Genomic DNA, 21,096 nt, shown 5'->3' with positions numbered 1-21,096 from the left:
AAGGAAAGAGGAATGTGCAGCACCAGGAAAAGAATGCAGGGAAACATCAAGCAGGCCTCCCGGACAGTCCCCCTGTGGGAGATCCTCTGGGGTCCTATTTGCACACAAAGATGCTCTTTGCCTTGAACCACCACTATCTGAGTGAGGAATCTCTGAGAAGCTCTTAGCTCTCAGTGGGGGTCCTTAAGTAATTAAAGCAGGTTTTACCAATTGGTTAGCCCAGGTACAAACTATTAGTGCAGAAATGTTTGCGGATTCCTAGAGGAGTTTCTGGTTCATCATAAATTCCAAAGCCTTTATCTTTGTCCAAAGTCAAATAACAGACATCCAAGCATCCCCAAAGGTATTTTAGAACTTTTTCTGCAGAGCTATTAACTAACTCCATCGCTACAACCTCTCTCTCAGTGTACGTTTCACACTGATTTGAAATTATCTATTTATGTGTGAAATTTTGTCAGACTAGACCGTTAATGCTTCAAGAGCAAAGGTAATATTTTATAGCATCAAGAAATACCTTAGAGTTTTGGATAAAGAAAGCAGTCAACTTTTAGAATAATGTCTTCAGTTTTTCATTATTTTATACTAAAGTAGCATTACCCCATCACAGAAGATATTTTAATTCAATAATTATCATGGCTTACCTTTTGTTCTCTTTAAAGAATAATCCAAAATAATCCAAATTATTCTAGTATTACCTTCGGGACATTATACTACCCATTATACAACCAATCTACTAATCCAATTTCAGTTACCTTGAGTGTATTTTAACAGTCTTATTGAGTTATATATAATACATAATAAAATGTATTTAAAATATCATATATATGTATATATATATGAATGTCAAGTATATAATATGAACCAATCACCACAATCAAGATAACAAATTTAAGTGAATATACCCATCACCCACAAAAGTTCCAAGAATTTATGTAAAAGTAATCTTGTGGGACACTGGGTAGCTCAGTCAGTTAAGTATCTGACTCTTAATTTCGGCTCAGGTCTTGATCAAGACATGATCAAGACATGATCAAGACCTGAGATCAAGCCCCTCACCAGGCTCTCCGCTGGGCATGGAGCCTGCTTAAGATTCTCTCTCCCTTACTCTCTACCCCCCTGCCCAGCTCCCTCTCTCTCTTTTTCTTTAAAAATAAAATAAAATAAAAGTAAAATAAAAATAAAAAATAAAAGTAGTCATCCAGTATATACTCTTCTAAGTGACTTCTTTCAATCAGCAAAATTATTTGGAGATTCAACCATGTTGTTTCTTGCAAATAATACTTCATTCCTTTGTATTGCTTAGTAACTTCATTTTAGGAATATTTCATGATTTGCTTATCTATTTACGCAAATGACTATTTGGGATCTTCCAAGTTTTTGGCTTACAAATAAAACTGCTATAAAACATTTGTATATATGAGTCTTTGCGTGGGTATATTCTTTTATTTCTCTTGGGCTAATACCTACAAGAGGTATGACTAGATCATGTGCTATGAATATGTTTAAACTTCTTTTAAAACATCCACCAAATCATTTTCCAAAGTGGTTGGGCTATTTTATATTCCCCAAAGCAGTGTATTGGCCTTTTAGTTGCTCCACATTCTTAGCAAAATTTCCTATGGTCGGACTTTTTAGGATGAGACATTTATTAAGTGTTTAGTAGTTTCATATTTGAGATTTAGTTTGCATTCCTCTAAGGACTAAGGAAAGCCAAGCATCTTTTCATACGCTTGTTTACCTTGTATCAGTTTTCTTTTAAAATCTTTAAGCAGCTTGCTTTACTGGGTTATTTTCTTCTTATGGAGATTTCAATTGCATTGACCCTAATCTTTCAGGGGAAATATTCACTCTTTCAGTGTCAAGTATATGGTTAGCTGTTGGCTTTTCAGAGATGCTCTTTATCAGGTTGAAAAGCAACCGTTTCCTAGATTGGTAAGAAATTCCATCAATAATGATTTCTGGGTTTTTCCAAAGAGTTCTTTTCTGAATCTGAGATAATAACATAGTTTGCATTTTTTAAATTGATTAATTTGGTGAAATACATTTTTTTCATTCTAGAATGTTAACTAACCTTCTATTTCCATGTGGCCATAATGTGCTATTCTTTTATATAACATTGGATTTAATTTCCAAAACCTTTGTTAAGAATTTTTGCATCTGTGTTCTTAGGAGATATTATTCTGCAGTTTTGTTTCGTTCCTTTCCTTTCCCTTTCTTTCCTTTTCTTCTTCTTCTTTTTTCCCCCAGTTTTTTTCTTTTGTTATGCCTTTCTCTGATTTTGGTGCCAGAATATTATTGGCCTCATTGAATGAATTGGAAAGAACTTTCTTCACATTGTGAAAGTTTGTGCTAGGTTTAATTTTCTTTATTAAATATTTAATAAAATTCATCATTGAACACATCTGGCTCTAGAGTTTACATAGCGGGAAGATTTTACACTGCTATTTCAGTCTTTTTTTTTTTTTTTTAAGATTTATTTATTTATTTATTTGACAGCGATTACTAGTAGACAGAGAGGCAGGCAGAGAGAGAGGGGGAAGCAGGACCCTGGGATCATGACCTGACCCTACGGCAGAGGCTTTAACCCACTGAGCCACCCAGCCACCCTTATTTTACTAATTCTATTGGTCTCTTAAACTGATTCAGTTTAGTTTTCCATTTGTTTTCCTTTTTTCTATTTTTTCAATTTCCAATCTGATCCTTATTTTTTCTTGCTTATTTTGATTTTGATTTGATTTTCTTCTCTATTTTCTTTAAGTAAAATCTGAAGACACGAATTTGAAATCTGTCTTCTCTTCTAATGAGTATATTGAATGCTTGAGAATGCCCTATTTGTACTGTTTCAACTCTATTACACAACTTTTAGTATGTTGTATATATTTGCCATTCAATTCAAAATGCTTTGCAATTTCCTTTCCGATTTCTTATTTGTCCTATGGGTTAATTTAGAATTGTGTTATTTTGTTTCAAATATATGGGGATTTTCCAAATATTGTTCCATCATAGTTTCTAGTTTGGTTCTAATGTAGTTAAAGAAATTACTTTCTATGATTTAGATCTTTTCAAATGTATTTCCTGTGCAGTAGAAAAGAATGTGTGATCTGCTAGTTTGATTAGAGTTTTAATAATAAGTAGTCAAGTTAGGGTCAATTGATAGTGTTGAACAAGTCTTCTTTATCCTTCTTAACTTCTTGTCTGCTTGCTCTATTAATTATTGGGAGAGGGCTGTTTAATTGCTAATATAATTATAGATTTATCTATTTCTCCTTGCAGTTCTATTAGTTTCTGCTTCATGTGTTCTGAATCTCTGTTATTATATGCATAAAAGTTTAGAGTTATGTCCTCTTGATGAATTGACATCTTGATCATTAGGACTAAGCAGTATATAGTCAGTTTAGTGGTCCTTTTTTTTTTTTAAATTCTCAGTTCCGACAGTCCTTGGCTTTGTATCAGAGAGTTTGCATAATTTATATTAAATGTCTTATTGATTTAGTTGCTATTTGCTTTCTATATATCTTATCTGTTCTTTGTTCATTTCTTCTATTTATGATTCCTTTAGATTTTTGGAGTATTTTGTATCAATCAATTAATTTTCTATCTTGGCTCCTTAACTATAAATCATTGTTATGTTATCTGAGTAGTTGATTTTCACAATCCTTCATCAAGCGGTTATATTATTCACACATTGAATAACAGTATGCCCTTTCAGCTTTTGTGTAATTGTCATCATGTGTTTTATATCTATATAAATTACAAATCCTGTATTAGTTTTCCATCTGTGGTAAAAAAATTACCACAAATTTGGTACTTGAACAACACAGATTTATTACTTCATAGTTTCTATAGATCCGAAATCCAAGTAGGCTCAGCTGGGATCAGAAAACCAAGCAGGCTCAGGGTATCACAGGTCCACAGTCAAGGTATTTGCGGGATTGTGCTCCTTGCCATCAATTCTGAGGAAGAATCTCTTCTAGTATTCAGTATTCAGTTTGAAAGAATTTGTCCTCTTTTTGTTGTAGAACTAAGGTTCTATCCTTGCTAGATATCACCCAGAGGAGGCTGTCCTTGGCTTTGAGGGACATCTCTGGTCCTTAAATGTGGCCTTCCTCCTGCGGTGCCAACGATGGTGTAGTCAATCCTTCTCAGACTTGGGATATTCTGGCTTTCCCTTCTGCTGCAGCTCCTTCTCTCTTCTGTTTTGTATTTAAACTAGAGAGAGTTCTCTGTTTTTAAGGGTTCATGCAGTTGGTCTCACCTGGATTATCTAGGATACATTAGGATACGTTTCTCATTTTAATGTTTATAACCTTAATTATCATCGCAAATTTCCTTTGCCGTTTAACATATTTATAAATGGCTGAGTTTATGGCATTGATGGCATTGATGGCATTGACATCTTTACAGAGGAGAGGGACATTATTCTCTATTATTCTCTACTGCCACTTCTTTCTCTCTCTCTCTCTCTCTATATATATATATATATATATATATATTTGTTTAAATTGTCAGTGAGCTTTTAAGGAGACTTTAATAAGGAAAGCAAAACTTTTATATGTGAACACATTGTTACCATTTCTAGATTTCTTCATTATTTTGTGTATATCCATATCTCCTCTGGTATCATTTCCCAAATGCCTGAATGACTTCCTTTAGCATTTCTCACAGGGCAGGTCTGCTAGTGATGATTCACTTCACCTACTGTATATCTGAGAAAAATCTTCATTTTGCCTTCATATTTGAAATAAAATTGTTGAATATAGAATTATAAATTGAAAGGGTTTTTTTTTGTGTGTGTGTGTGTGTTTTGTTTGTTTGGTTTTCCTTGTGGTACCTTAAAAATTCTCAGCCATTATCTTTGGAAAGAATTACTTCAGATGAAAAGTCTACTCTTTTCTTTATTTTGTGCTACTCTACCTAAAGTGTCCCACCCACCCAGTTCTCCTAGATTCTTGAAGATTTTTTCTCTTTTTCACCTGTTTTAGGCAATTTGGATATGATATATCTCAGTGTGGTTTTCTTCATTATTCTTGTACTTAGATTTTTTTTTTTGACACTCTTGGATTATAATCTTTATCAAATTTGGAAATCTTTCAGCCAATAGGTCTTCACATACCACTTTCTGTCCCACACTCCTTTGGAACTCCAAGTTCATGTAGACTAAGCCACTTGAACTTATCCCACATCTCTCGGATGTTCATTTTCTTTTAGTCCTTTTTTTTCCCTCGATGTATTACTTTTTGGATAGTTTTTGTTACTTCTTTCAAGTTATCTTTTCTTCTGCAATGTTTAATCTACTACTAATCCAGGATTGTGTATTGTGCTTTTAGACACTGAAGTTTGAAGATGTATAAATTTGATTTTTTTAAATATCTTCTATGTCTGTAACATGATCAGTCTTTGCTCTAGATTCTTGAACATATGGAATGCAGTTATAGTAACTGTAATATTTTTGTCTGCCAATTCTATCATCTGTGCCATTTCTGGGTCACTTATGGTTGAATGTATTTTTTTTTTCCTCATCATGTCTCATATCTCCTGCTTCTTTTCATGGTGAATAATTTTAAATTAGATGCCAGAGTTTGTGGATTTTACTCCTTTACTGTGCTGAATATTTTTGTATTTATTTTAGGTCTTTTTCAGGAATCCAGATGAATTACTTGGATACAGTTTCATCCTTTCAGTTCACACTTTTAAGTTTCGTTGAAAGTGGCGGGGGGACAAAATAGTCCAGAGCTAATGTTGCCTCACTCTTGAGGTAAAATCTTTCTAAATTCTTTATTTGACATATTTTACAATGTGCTTTTGTGGGTTTTTTTGTTTGTTTGGTTGGTTTTGTTTTTGTTTTTAGTTTTTTGTTTTAAATTCTGGCTCATGGGAATAAAAACTATTTCTTTCTCTGTTTGAGCTTTGCAAATTGTTTCTCCTGAATCTTTTAGGAAGTTCTTTCCCTGGCCTCAGTTGTTTCCTCTCATGGGTGTACATGCAGCAGTACTCATCTGGAAGACCCCAGGGAAACTCACTGCAGATCTCAGAAGTCTTCACTGTGTACCTATCTCCTGTCTGGAACTCTGTCCTATGTGCTTTGCTTCCCCTGACTGCCTTTCCTGCCTCAATTCAGGGAGACTATTCTAGACTCCAGCTGGGCTCCTTCTCACTCTACTGCAGCTTAGAAACTCTCTCTAGACAATTGGCTGGGGTAGTAGTAGGACACACTCATTTCCTTTATTTTTCAGAGATCACTGTTGACTGCTTTGTTGACTGATTCAGAATGTCTTGAAAACTGTTGTTTTGTACAGTATGTTTGATTTCTTGGTTCTTTCTTTTACTCAGTAGGATAAATTGGGTGTCTCTTTCTACATCTTGGCTGGAAGCTGACATTCTGCTATACAGTATTTCAACATAGTAAACAAAATTCTGCAGAGAATGATAAGGATTGGAATAATTGGAATAATGTTAGCAATATGTTTTGTGTAAGGTGATGTTGCTCACTCATACCTAAATCCTGACCTCCAAATATCACAGTCTCCTGTTCTGTACTGAATTCAAAATCATTTTGTATCTACCTATCTGTTTCTGAATTTCACTTTTTGCCTATATTGCCCACACATTTTGTTTTGAAGTTAATTGGGTTTTGTCAATTAATTAATTTAATTGTACTCCAGTGTTGATACTGGACTGTTGATAGCAGGGTATCACAAAGCTGCTCTGAAAGAGCCAAAGCCATGGACTGAAACATGGCCAACAGTCTAGGCCAGCAGGTCCACGTCTCACAAACATGGAAGACTATAGAAGCTGTGAAATCTACAGTTCACGATAGATAAAAACAAGCAGCAAGAAGTAAAAGGATTTTCAGAATTCATTGGGCAGATCAGAGTAGGAGCGAGTTTAAAAAGTAAGGTAGAAACAAGGTTACCTTAAACATGAGTCGAGACTCCCACAGAGTGGGAAATTTCTGAGACTTTCCTGCTTCTGAACAATGAGGAACTGACTTCTCCAGGAGTCATGGACTGTTTTAGTACGTCACCTTATTGAATCTGGTGGACAATCGTTATACATCTAATTATAAATTAAATAATACCATTATTTATATTATACAATGATAGTATTTATAATACAATTATAATTTTTTAAAACCTCACCATGTAATTTTTTTAAGTTTGCATGTTTAATTTATATTAACATAACAGTAAAATTCAGGTTTTTCTTAAAATTTTCACTGATTAGTTTGATGAATTTTAATGTATGCATAGATTCATGTAACCACCACCACCACAATCAGTAAACAGGCTTATTCCACCATCCTCAAACAATTTTGTTTTTCCTTTTGAAGTTACATCTTCCTACAACCTCTAAGTGTCACACAACCACTACTTCCTTTCCTTCACTATAATTTTGTCTTTTCATGAATGTCATATAAATGGAATCATCTAAAATCTAACATTATCTAGGGTAAATACCTAGGAGTTGGGTTGTAGGGACATGAGGTAAGTGCGTGTTTTTAATTTCATAAGAAACTGCCAAATCATTTTCCACAATGGCTGTATAGTTTTGAATCCTTTCTAATAATGTATAAGAAGTCATGTTGCTTCTCATTCTCACCACTGCTTGATCTTGCCAGTTTTTGATTTTTTTTTTCTGTTTGTTTTTAAAGCTACACATCAAAATAGGTGGGTAGTGAAATCTCTGTAGTTTTAATGTGCATTTCTGCAATGTGTTGCCATGGCCAGTGACAGTGCACACCTTTTCATGTGCTTGTTTCTCATTTCTGTATCCCTATGTCCTCTTCAGTGAAATGTCTCTTTGCAGTGTCTAGACTGGATTTTTTTTTATTGGATTATTATTTTTTTTATTGGATTGGATTGGATTATTGGATTATTATTTTGTATTTTTTTTCCATTACAGTGTTAGGGTTCCTTACAGATTCTGTAAGTGCAGTTTTGCTTTCCAAACAGCCTCTTTAGTGACGTCTGTGCACTTCTTTTCACTTCTTTATCTTATTGTTGAATTTAGATTTTCTTTATATATTTCAGATACAATTCCTTGCTCAGAGATGTGATTTACAAGCACTCTCCCCCATGCTGTGGCTTATCTTTCACCCTCTTAACAGTGTAATTCAGAAAGCAAAGCCTTTTAATTTTACTTTTAAAGAAGTCTGAGTACTAATCTTTTTCTTTTATGGACCATTCTTTTGGTGTCATTTCTAAGAACGCTTCACTTAGCCCCAAGTCACACTTTTCTCCCAAATTTTCATGTAAAAGTTTTATACTTTCACATTTTCAGTTTAGGTCTTTGATTCATTTGGGGCTCAAGTTTTGTATGAGGGATAAATTCTGTCCTCAGTTTCATGTATTTGCATATGGATATCTAGTTACTTAACGATAATTGCTAAAACACTATTATTTCTCCATTGAAATGCCTTTGCACTTTGTAAACTAAAATTTTAAACTTTGGCTGTATAGTAGGAGTCTATTTCTATCTCTTTCCTGTTCCACTGATCTATGTGCTTATCCCTGTGCCATATTCCCCAGCTGCATAGCTTTATCCAGGCCTTAAAATCAGAAAGTATGATTTCTATAATTTTGTTCTTCTTTAACAAGAACCTTTTGTGAATTCTAGTTTCTTTGCCTTCCACTTAAACTTTAAAATCATTCAGTCTACAAAATGATACACTCCTGGGATTTTTTTTATTTTTTTCTCCTGGGATTTTAACTAGAATTGTATAGTCTTGATAACAATTTTGTAATATCTGACATTTTTTTCAATGTTGAGTCTACAAATATGTGAACGGGGTTTGTCTCTTCATTTATTAAGGGTTTTTATTTTTTCATTTCATTTTTTTTTTTAAAGATTTTATTTATTTATTTGACAGAGAGAGAGAGATCACAAATAGGCAGAGAGGCAAGCAGAGAGAGAGGGAAGCAGGCTCTCTGCTGAGCAGAGAGCCCAATGTGGGACTCGATCCCAGGGCCCTGAGATCATGACCTGAGCTGAAGGCAGAGGCTTTAACCCACCGAGCCACCCAGGCACCCTTTTTTTTTATTTCTTTAATTTGTCTGTAATTTTTAGCGTTGAGATGCCATACATGAATTTTGCTTGATTAATACCTAAATGTTATATTTGGATCTATTGTATATGGTTTTATATTTTTAATATAATATTAAATATAATATTAATATTTATAAATATAAATACGTATTAATATATATTTAATTGTTCTTTGCAAGTATGTATTCAGAAATAACGATTTGTTCTGTGTGTTTTTCTCATATCTTGTGACTGTTAGGTGCATTTATTAGCTCTAGCAATGTTTATAGGTATTTGGATGTGCAGTGAAGACATCAATGCATCTGCAAATTGGAGGAAGATCATTTTTTCCTTTCCAATTGTCTGCTTTTTATTCTTACTTGCTGCTTAGTACTGGGTTGGCCTTCAGAATGAGGTTAAATAAGAGTATTGAATGGGGACTCCCTTACTTGCTCCCAAGTTTGGAAATGAAGTATTCATTCTTTTACCTGAACATCACATAGATTTGATTTGTTTTCAGTGTATTCTGTTTTCCATTCTTCTATTTCTTCTTCCCTGCCTTCTTTTGGATTATGTGAACATTATTTAGCACTCTATTTTATTTATTGTGTTTTTGGCTATATCTATTCTATTTTTTTTCTCATTGCTATTGTGATTACAATGTACCTATTAATTTGGGAACCAAATTATTTTTTACTGTCAATTTTACTGTCTCAGTTGAAATGTAGAAACTGTAGCACCATCTAGGTCCTTACATCCCTTTTTTCTTTGTCTTAGTTGTCTTCTGTATTATATCTGCATTAATTGAAAACCCCTGTACTCAACGTTAAAGTTCTATTTCAATCATAAAACATACTTTTATAAAGATATTTACCATTTTTCTTGAATTTTCTTCATCCATGAAGTTTCCTCTGATAAAATTTCTCTTTTGTCTGAAGAGTTCCCTTTTCCAGTGCTTTCAGGATCAAGTCTTGTGGCAAAAGTTTTATTAATTGTGAATGATGATGTTTTCATTTTACCCTCATTTCTGAAGGATATTTTTGCTGTACATAGAACTTTATTTTGAATATCTCTCTTTATGGCACTTTAAAAATATTGTTTCATCTCTTTTTGGCCTCTATGGTTTCTGATAAGAAACCTACAGTTATTTGAATTATTATTTTCCTTTAACTGATACATTTTTTGTATTTGTATGGCTTTAGCTTTTAGCAATTTGATTATGATGTTGATATTTTTATTTTCCCAAACAATCTGAATTTTCCCAAATTCAGGCCACATATTGTGACCAGACTTCTGTAGATTGTGGACTAAAAATCAGTTACATTTTCAAAACCTTTGCAGTAGTTTCAGATCTGTATACCTGTACCAGTGTCCATTGCAGTGTCTGTGTGGTGGTTCAGGTCTCAGTTCAATTCTCAAAGTCTCGGTACTGTTTAAGATCAGATCTCCAAATGCACAGCTCAGGGCTGAGCCCAAGATTTCATGAATAACTTGATATAGTTGCTTTCCTAAGCTCTTTCTACCCTGTGATGCCTCCCATACTTCCTGTTCTGCAAGTCTCCAATTTACTACAGTTCCTTAGACTAAAAACTGAGGCTTTGAAAAATAAAAATAAAAAATAAAAACTGGGGTTTTATCTGTTCCTCACTGTCACAGATGTGCCCTTATTGAGGGCCCACTGGCTGGAGGAAAGGCAAGGAGGGAAGCAGTGGCATTTACTTTGCCCTTTTGGGACCACTGCTCTCCTGACTGATGAGGAAGAACATCTTCTCTTAGAGATTCAGGCACTTGTAGGCTTTCACTGCTGTGCCAGGGGATCTCTTCTCCCTGAGACTGAACTGGGAGGCTTCTCTGGATCTCTGTCGGGCCATGTTGATTATTTTTAGAGTTCCTAGCTGCCTTCAGTCCAATCAAGGTGTTCTGAAGAAAAAATATATATATATATATTTTTTTTTTTCACAGATTTTCTTATACTATTTCAAATTCTGGTATTTTTCTAGTAATAATATGCCTGCTACTATTTACATTTCAGAATCCTCAAAGAGATTATCCATGTATCCTGTCCTAGTGTTAGGGAAGAATTAAGTGACACAGACAGGATGCTTTGGGGTTACTTTCATTAAACCAAAACTGGAAATCTGCAATATTATTTTTAAACTTGTTGACACGTATATGATCAGGATTTGTTTGTTCTTTTTTTAAACTGATAATGAATATCTTTTCAATAATGATATAACTGAAATGATTTACAGCAGCTCACTTGATTGATACTCAATTCGTCATCCTAGTGTGCCTCTGAATGTTTAGCTCAGACTTTAGGATAGCTCAGCCTACTTACTAACTTTTGACAGGAGTGTATTTAAGACCATATGTATCTACTTTAGTAAGTGGGGCAACTTTAAAGGACTTTGTAGGGGATAAAAGGAAAAGAGGCTGCACCTCTTCTTTCTTTCTGGCAGTCTATCACAGATGAAAATTATATTGGCCTAATAAAATTTGTTCTTTTAAAAAAATAGTTAATAGTAACTTCCCCAAATTATGAGCTTTTTGATCATTTGATGATTTGTTCTGATATCTATACAAAAATCATAGTAAACCGAACAGTTTTTTAGTACCAGGGTAACCTTTTCCTCCCAAGATTTTTGTTATCATCAGCATTACCTTCATTCCTGGTATATAAATGAGCCAAAGAAGAATCTCCTTCTCCTATATTAGTCCTCATGTTGTTTTCTTCTTCCTAGCATGGAAAGATGGAATCCTTCCACAATTAACTCAAAAGCTCATTAGCACCAAATTCAAATTTTTGCACATCTCTTGTTTTAAATATAGCCAAAATATGCATATTTTAACCATTTAGAATCCACCTGCTTTGCACAGCTTGCAGAAGCGCACCCACTTTCTGCTAGCTGTAGAGGAGACAAACTCTGGGCCAGCCCTAGGGACTGCTGCCCCCTGGAGTTCTCCTGCTGTGCTGCTGAGTGAAGTCACCTAGACACAGAAGCCTCTTTCCCAAATCCACCTCTCCCAGGAGTTTCCTTGCCCCCTCGATGGTGCCCCTTACCACACTTACTGTCTCTGGAAGGTCTCCTGCTAGGAAGAATTCACGCTCTTATGTAACCTGTCCAAGCACCACCCAAATAAATCCTATTGTCTGGGGCCTGCCATCATGATCAGTCCTGAAATCCTGCAGCTGATAATCACATCTCCCAGCAGATTCACTTCTCCAGAATTTATCAAACGTGATCCTCCTGGAGCACCTGGGAGGCTCAGTCAGTGCCTTCCGCTCAGGCCATGATCTCCGGGTCCTGGGATGCTGCCCCAGGCCGCCATTGCTCTTGAACTCCCTGCTCAGCAGGGGGTCTGCTTCTCTCTCTCTACCCCTTCCTTCTACTCCTTCTCTCTCAAATAAATAAATAAATAATCTAAAAAAAGTGATCATTACTAACTCTCTAAGAATGTGTCCCGAAACCTTACACATTAAGATTAATTTTAAACATACACTATGGCTTTGATTTTAAATTACTTTTCTTGGCAGTTTTATAAGACTTCTTTTTAAAGGCTAATTTGAATTAACCAGTTGTTTTCTACCTCATTTTGTACCTCAGGTGACATCAAAAGTTTTCGCCTTAGAACTCCTCATATTTGTAAAATTATTGGGGATTCTTCAAGGTTTTGTTTATGTGGGTTATGCCTATTTATATATATCATATATATTTCATATTAGGCATTGAAATGAGAAGTTTTTAAATACTTGATTAATTCATTTAATTTTAAAATATTACTTTAGGGGCGCCTGGGTGGCTCAGTCAGTTAAGCATTGATTGCCTTTGCTCAGATCATGATCCCAGAGTCCTGCGATCGAGCCCCACATTGGGCTCTCTGCTTAGCAGAGAGCCTGCTTCCTCTCCCACTGCCTGCTGCTCTGCCTACTTGTACTCTCTATCTCTGTGTCAAATAAATAAAACCTTTAAAAAATTATATAAAATGTTACCTCATTAATTGTTAAAAATAACAAGTATGCTAATTCAAGTAACATGTTAAAGAAAATAATGACATTTTGAAAAATATAGTAAAACAGTGGCTACTTTTTACATTAAAAAGTACTGTTGCAATATAGTTGACAATGTCATATTTGTTTTAGGTGTATACCTTAGTGATTTGATAATTCTGTACATTACTCAGTGTTCACCAAGATAAGTTCACCAAGATAAGTCACCATCTGTCACCATACAACATAATTACAGTATTAGACTACTTTCCTTGCTCTACTTTTTATCTCTGTGAATTATTTATTTTATAACTAGAAGTTTGTACCTCTTAATCCCCTTTATCTATTTTATCCAGCTCCCTACCTATGTTCCCTCTGGCAATCACTAGTTTATTCTCTGTATTTTAAGAGGGTAATTTTTGTTTGTTTACTTCCTTGTTTGTTTATTTGTTTTTTTTAATATATTTTACATATGAGTGAAATTATATGGCCTGTGTCTTCTTAGTCTGACTTACTTCATTTAGCATAATACATAATATCAATGGATATATCCATTCCACTATTGATGGACACTTGGGTAGTTTCCATATCTTGGCTATTGTAAATAATGCTGCAATAAACAAAGGTATGCATATATTTTTTTTGAATTGGTGTTTTCATTTTCTTTGAGTAAATACTCAGTAGCGAAATTACGGGATTATATAGTATTTCTATTTTTAATTTTTTGAGGTAACTCCATACTGTTTTCGATGGTGGATGCACCAATTTACTTTCTGACCAATAGTACCTGAGGGTTTCCTTTTGTCTATATTTTCACCAACATTTGTTATTTCTTGTCTTTTTGACACTAGCCATTCTGACTGGTGTGAGGTGATATATTGTGGTTTTGATGTACATTATGGTTTTGATTTCCCCAATGATTAGTGATGTTCAGCATCTTTTCATGTGTCTGTTGGCCAACTGTATGTCTTTTTTTTTTTTTTTAAACTGTATGTCTTCTTTAGAAAAATGTCAATCCTGGTCCTCTGTCCATTTTTGAATCAGATCGTTTGGATTTTTGGTGTTGAATTGTGTAAGTTCTTTGTATATTTTGGATATTAATCTCTTATTGGGTATATCATTTACAAATATATGAATATGTCTCCTCAAGCAAGAAAAAAAAAGCAAAAATAATTACTGGGACTATACCAAAAAAAAAAAAAAGCTTTTAATTTTTTTTTTTTTTTAATTTGACACAGAGAGAGAGATCACAAGTAGGAAGAGAGGCAGACAGAGAGAGAGGGGGAAGCAAGCTCCCTGCTGAGCAGAGCCCCACATTGGGGCTTGATCCCAGAACCCTGAGACCATGACCTGAGCTGAAAGCAGAGGGTTAACCCTCTGAGCCATCCAGGTGCCCCAATAAAAAGCTTTTTTGCACAATAAAGGAAACCATCAACAAAACAGAAAAGGCAACCTTTTGTTTTATTTTTTACATTTTTGTAAGTTTCTCTAGTGTGTACTATAACAGAAGACAGGGAGATTCGCATATCTGTTGCTGCATTCAATCTTCTGTGATGTATTTTTGAACCTGAGAAAATAACTCTTTTAAACAAGGAGATGATTGAACTTTTCCTCCATTACCACAGTCCAGTAATTGGGATTGTGAAAATTGTGAGAATTTTGTTGCAGGAGAAATCCATATTCACATAGATAGGTGGCTGGTAAAGGGAAGGCATCGTAAGACCCCCTGAATGGATTCTGAGGACTTCTGGGCTTCTTGAGACATACTTGGAGTACTATAGAATACTGCTAATCACAGAATATACTCTGAAGAGCATATAAAAAGGGCCATGCTTAATCATGAAAGTATCCCTCAACATATTTAAGACTTTCAGAATTTTTTTTTTTTATTTTGCCCTGAGTTATTTTCTATATGAACTTTAGTCTTTTATTTAGTTATCACCTCTTACTGTGGAAACAAGGAGAAAATCAAAGTAGTGCTTTCCATGCTTCCAACTGCAATTTTTCACTTGGGTGTTCTTTAGTAAGCTATGGACATTCAGCTATGAATTAACTTTAGGAAATTATCTGAAAATAATTTACTTCAACTTTTATTGTTTTATTTTCTTATTTGTTCTCTCTCTCTCTCTCTCTCTCTCTATATATATATATATATATATATATATATATTTTTTTTTTTTTTCTGGTTAGAAAAGTAATCCATAGTTGGGGTTGAAAATTGTGTGATGACCACTGAAGGCAATTTGATTTAGTCCTCTTCAGTCAAAATTATATATACATTTACTCTTTGAGATATCAATTTTACTTCTAGATAATTACCTGGAGCATTGATTGCAGTAGATAAAGATTATAATAGATAAATATTTGGATATTCTCAGGTGACATAATACATGCCCAATAGAAGACTATTACAAAGAAGACTGTAATTTGAACAGAGTGAAGAATTTCTCTACATAGTAACATGAATATATTCTTTGTATGTATTATTAGTTTGAGAAAAGAAACATGGTACAGAAAAGAGTATATTTTGTAAGAGAAGCAGGAAATATAAAAAACTGTGTGTTATTATTTGCATAAAATTACAAGCAATTAATTAAGTGGTTAAGAAGGAAAGGAGTAAGGTACTGTTGAGAGGGGAAGGTCAAGAATTTTAATCAAAATGTATTTCACTTTCTGTCTCGATAATTTTGACTACTCTAAGTACATAGTAAGAGGAATCATAGAGTATTTTGTCTTTCTGTGACTGGTTTATTTTACTTGGTATAACACCCTCAAGGTTCATCCATGTGTAGTATATGTCATACTTAACTTTCTTTTTAAAGCTGAATAATATTCCATTTTGTGGACATACCACAGTTTGCTTATCCTTTCATGCATTGATAGACATTTAGGTTGCTTTCACTCGTAAAATATTGTGAATAATGCTGCTGTGAACATGAACATTGCTGTACAAATACCTCTTTGAGCCTTGCTAGCAATTCACCTTCCATATCTTCTTCCATATCTTCCATATCTTCTTCCATATCTTCCATATCTTCTTCCATATCTTCTCAGCAAATCTTCAGTAGACTGCAGAGATCCAAGACAGTTACATTAGACAGATTCTGTAATTGCTGCCAAGATGGTTCTTACTATTCTACCATCTTTTTCAAATCCACCTTTATACTAATTTCTAAATGTCACACAGCCTTAAGAGTAAAAACAAGGAAAAGTAAGAAAGAAAGGACCGTGAATCTGAATTTTAGTAGTCTTCTGCCAAATAGAAGATATACATGGGAATTTCTTTGGTGACATATATTTTGCCCAGATCTGACTAATCAATGAGTTATGCAAGAATAGCTTTCTTGACAGTGGTGGTGATTGGAGGTGGGAGGTTGTTATCCTTATCTTGAATAAATTTGGGTGGATTATTGGTGGTGGTCAATTTGAACCACATGCATATGCCATAGTTAATACTATGTTTTTTATCTTCTGAGAAATATTTAAGTGGTAGTGTGTGGAGGAAGAGGGCAAGACACAAAAGACATGCGGGACTGCTGGATGTCATTGTTGATGAAAGGGAATTGAGCTGTTAAATTAGTGGGCTCTTTGGTGCCTGAGCAGCCAGTGAGGGAAATTATAACATGAATTTGGGCCAAAACCTCCATTTAAATCAGAGTTCTGGAGCTACTTGCCTCTACATTCTCATGTTTCTTAAAGCCAAAGAATGAGAACTGAACCTTCCCAGAAAATATTGACTACTTAGTATATAGAGAGTATAAGTCATTGTAAGGTTATTAAAACTAGATATTTCAGATATAGTCAAAATAAAAAAGGATTAAGAAGTTAAAATCCTAGATATGGGTCTTATGAGATAGCAAGGCATTTGGATGAAATATAATTGTAGTCTCTTTTAAAATTATTTAATCCAGGGGCACCTGGGTGGCTAAGTGGGTTAAAGCCTCTGCCTTCGGCTCGGGTCATGATCCCAGGGTCCTGGGATCGAGCCCCGCGTCGGGCTCTCTGCTCCATGGAGAGCCTGCTTTCTCCTCTCTCTCTGCCTGCCTCTCTGCCTACTTGTGATCTCTGTCTGTCAAATAAATAAAGAAAATCTTTAAAAAAAATAAAATAAAATAAAATTATTTAATCCAGGGGCCTGGGTGGCTCAGTTGGTTAAGGACTGCCTTCTGCTCAGGTCATGATCCAGGGTCCTGGGATGAAGCCCCATGTCAGGCTCCCTGCTCCACGGGGAGCCTGCTTCTCCCTCTCCTTCTGCCTGTCACTCCTCTCTCTGTGTCTCTCTGTCAAATAAATAAATAAAATCTTTTAAAAAATTATTTACTCCAACTCAAGAGCAAATTCAGAACCAATGAGTTAGTACACATAAAAATGCTCTATAGTTTGATCAGTGGCTTACAAATTCCCTGAATATCTTGGCATCAGAACTAGTGAACACCTCTGCAGGTTCTGAATGCTGTTATTCTTCAGAATAGTTCCGGAATTACTCTTCAAAGTACCCTATAAATATGCAATAGCAATATTGTTCGACAAATCCACACTCTAACTAAGAACACGCATTTCATGAGCTGAGTCACTGTATCATAAAATGTAAACATTAAGATTTGTCAATTCTTACAAACCATCCAACATATGCAGTTTACACTATAGAACAGAAAATAATGATAAAGAATAAGTAATGTGTTTCAGTTAGTAAAAATAGTAGGACAAGCACTGGAGCATGTGATTCCCCATTTTGAAATGTTTCTATTTACACAAATACAGAAATTTACCCAAATGGAGATTTTATTTTTAAAGAGTTCATTTACATTCTAATTATCTACTGGGTTAAAATATTTATTGTTGTAATAAAAAAATAGTCATGTGCTATTGCAACTGCATTTATTATAACAAGATGAAAGGCATTACATTTTGATTAAACTGTTCTTTTCTATAATTATAAAAGAAGTACCAAGGTACAGAAAGTCAAATTTTAGTGTACTTAAAATGCAGAGTTAATGTCTCAAAAACAGTCCATCCTACTGTAATACTTGTAATTACTATGTTACTTTAGAGACAGCATGTCAGATCATGTCCCTTGTATCTAAATTCATAAAGGCAGAAACTTGATTTATTGTGCTTAATTGGTAAGATACATATCAGTTCCTATCCCCACCATCAATGACAATAATACAGCATCATTGCTGACCTGAATGCTATTGTGGAGATATTTGATTATTGTCACACTTCTAAATGCCTGTTTGGTCATGTTATTTAGGATATATAAAAAACAATTCTATTAATATAATTAATTTTAGGAATATCATTTTGTCAGATTCAATTGAAAATCATTAAAGTGTGCATTAAAATAAAAATTTATGCTGTGCTTTGATATTTAGCATCTATTATGGATACTATTGATTTATTTATTGCAAACAATACATTTCAGTAACAGTTTCAACATGTCCAAATGTGCAGCATATACGGTTTTTGCAATGTAATTAGTTAGAAATTGGGGAAGCTTAATTTTAAAATTGAATTGTTCGTGAAAATCTATTTCATACTCTCTATGGCTTCAGCAGTTTCTCTTCATAAAATGTTCTATAGTTGTGTGAAGAAATTAAGTGCAGTTAATCAGAAAGAACATTATCATTTGACACCTAATTTGAAAGCCCTGTCTTGAAGCAGTGAATGATTGCTTATAGAATTACATATACCGATGAAGACCCAAATAGGAAATCCATTTATGCTCCAAGTAGATCTCAGCGTTGCTGTCAGTCAGGGTGGTATTGTCTGTTTTTTTGTGAGAAATATTTCATAAAAGTATACATATAAATTTGTTAAAATGTCTAGTTTCTCATGTAGTTTAATTTGATGGGTTAAAAACAGTAAAATAACACAGGTGTGTATTATTTAATTATTGTACATTGGAAGGCAGATCGATGGTCTTAAAGTCATTTTACTGTGCAACCATGTCCATATTGTTGATGTAAGTAATGTAAGTACAGAAGTGATCAACTTCTAAAGCTTAGCCTGTTAACAACGACAACAACAACAACTAAGTAGTTGTAAGGAAGTCCCAGTGGTGTTGATGAAATGTTTTTCATCTCTATTTAATCTATGTTTATGTCTTTTTTCAGTGCCGCCAGCAATCACAATGCCTCAGAAATCCTTTAATGCCACAGCAGAGAGAGGAGAGGAGATGACGTTATCTTGCAGGGCCTCTGGCTCCCCTGAGCCCTCCATCTCCTGGTACAGGTAGGTGTTATACATGTACATCCTTCTGGCTTGTATCCAGAATCAATGTCATGGAAAAAGATTTCTGATCTTATTTTATCAAGAATAAAAGCATTCTTTTGAATTTTATTAAAAGGTTGTGGTGGTTTTGTTTTCAGTTGAATTGGTTAGATTAAATTGTTAAAGAGATTAACAGAGTGAATTAACCCAAGTCAAGGCTACACTAATCGGCTGGTTATTCTTTTTATAAGGCATGTTTCTGGCCAAAGTGGGCCCAGAAGCCCAATGACTAATTCAACCATGTTAATGTTACTTGTAGAGAGTATCTAGAAATAGGAATGCTAGAATTAATAGCATCACCACTGTGTGTATATAAAAATCATATTTTATTAAAATGTAATTGTATGTTTCATTTATGTACCATATTATTCAGGAAAAAAGCTAATTATGTACAGTTAAATTTCCATAAATGTAATGTCATTTTTTAAAAAATTTACTTCATCAAAAGAATAAACTCTCTATTCTAAATCTGTTCTTTGACAGTTTACTTTTATATATTTCTATAGAATTTTTAAATGTTACTTGATTTCTACTAACATCAAACATATCAACATATTTCATATTTCATATTTTTTAAAAATTTTCATCAGCTTTTTATTAACTGACATATTATTAAATATGTTTGCTTCTAATTGTTTAATACTAATGTGATTCTGTCTGTGATTTTTATTTATTACGTTCAGTTAGCCGCTGTATAGCTTTTGATGTAGTGTTCAGTGGTTTGTTAGTTAAGTATAACACCCAGTGCTCATCACAGCACATGCCGTCCTCAATACCCATGACCCTGTTATTCCCTCCCCCCACTACCTCCCACTCTGAAACTCCCAGATTGTTTCTTGGCATCCAGAGTCTCTCATGGCTAATTTCCCTCTCTGATTTCTCCCCCTTTGGATTTCCCTCCCTTCCCCTATGGTCCTCCATGCTATTGCTTATGTTCCACATATGAGTGAAAGCATATGTTGTCTTTCTCTGCTTGACTTACTTCACTTAGCATAATCCCCTCCAGCTCCATCCATGACGATGCAAATGGTGGGTATTCATCATTTCTGATGGCTGAATAATATTCCATTGTGTTTATATACCACATCTTCTTTATCCATTCATCTGTTGAAGGGCATCTCAGCTCCTTCCACAGTTTGGCTATTGTGAACATTGCTGCTATGAACATTGGGGTGCACATGCCCCTTCTTTTCACTATGTCTGTATCTTTGGGATAAATGCCCAGTAATGCAATTGCCAGGTCATAGAGTAGCTTTATTCTTAACATCTTGAGGAAACTCCATACTGTTTTCCAGAGTGGCTGTACCAAACTTCATTCCCACCAACAGTGTAAGAGGGTTCCCCTTTCTCCACATCCTTGCCAGCATTTGTTGTTTCCTGTTTTGTTAGTTTTTCCTATTCTAACTGTTGTAAGGTAGTATCTTATTGTGATTTTGATTTGTATTTCCCTGATGGCTAGTGATGTTTAACATTTTTTCATGTGTTTGTTAGCCATTTGTATGTCTTTTTTGGAGAGGTGTCTGTTTATGTCTTCTGCTCATTTTTTGACTGGATTATTGGTTTTTTGAGTGTTGATTTTGAGAAGTTCTTTATATATCTTTATAGATCTTGGATATCAGCCCTTTATCTGTAATGTTATTTGCAAATATCTTCCTCCATTCCATGGGCTGCCTCTTAGTTTTATTGACTGTTTCCCTTGCTGTGTCCAACCTTTTTAACTTGATGAAGTTCCAAAAGTTCATTTTTGCTTTTGTTTCACTTGTCTTTGGAGACATGTCTCAAAAGAATTTACTGTGGCCGATGTCGAAGAG

The 21,096-nt window shown here is 34.4% G+C and overlaps 1 protein-coding gene across 3 annotated transcripts in view; it reads left to right on the top strand.

Moving 5' to 3' along the window:
* The window catches only part of NCAM2 (neural cell adhesion molecule 2), a gene marked incomplete at both ends in the record, with an annotated part of 517,101 nt that overhangs the window by 318,324 nt on the left and 177,681 nt on the right, over nucleotides 1-21,096 (top strand). For all 3 annotated transcript variants that reach the window (XM_080813028.1, XM_080813026.1, XM_080813027.1), the window contains one exon: nucleotides 19,129-19,246. In XM_080813028.1, the coding sequence (XP_080669154.1) occupies nucleotides 19,129-19,246 (118 nt within the window). The remainder of the gene's footprint in view (nucleotides 1-19,128; nucleotides 19,247-21,096) is intronic.

This window comes from Martes martes (assembly GCF_963455335.1).
Source record: "Martes martes genome assembly, chromosome: 1".
NCBI classification, from domain to species: Eukaryota; Metazoa; Chordata; class Mammalia; order Carnivora; family Mustelidae; genus Martes; species Martes martes.
The sequence above is the reverse complement of the archived record's forward strand: the minus strand, read 5'-3'. Positions and strand labels throughout refer to the sequence as shown.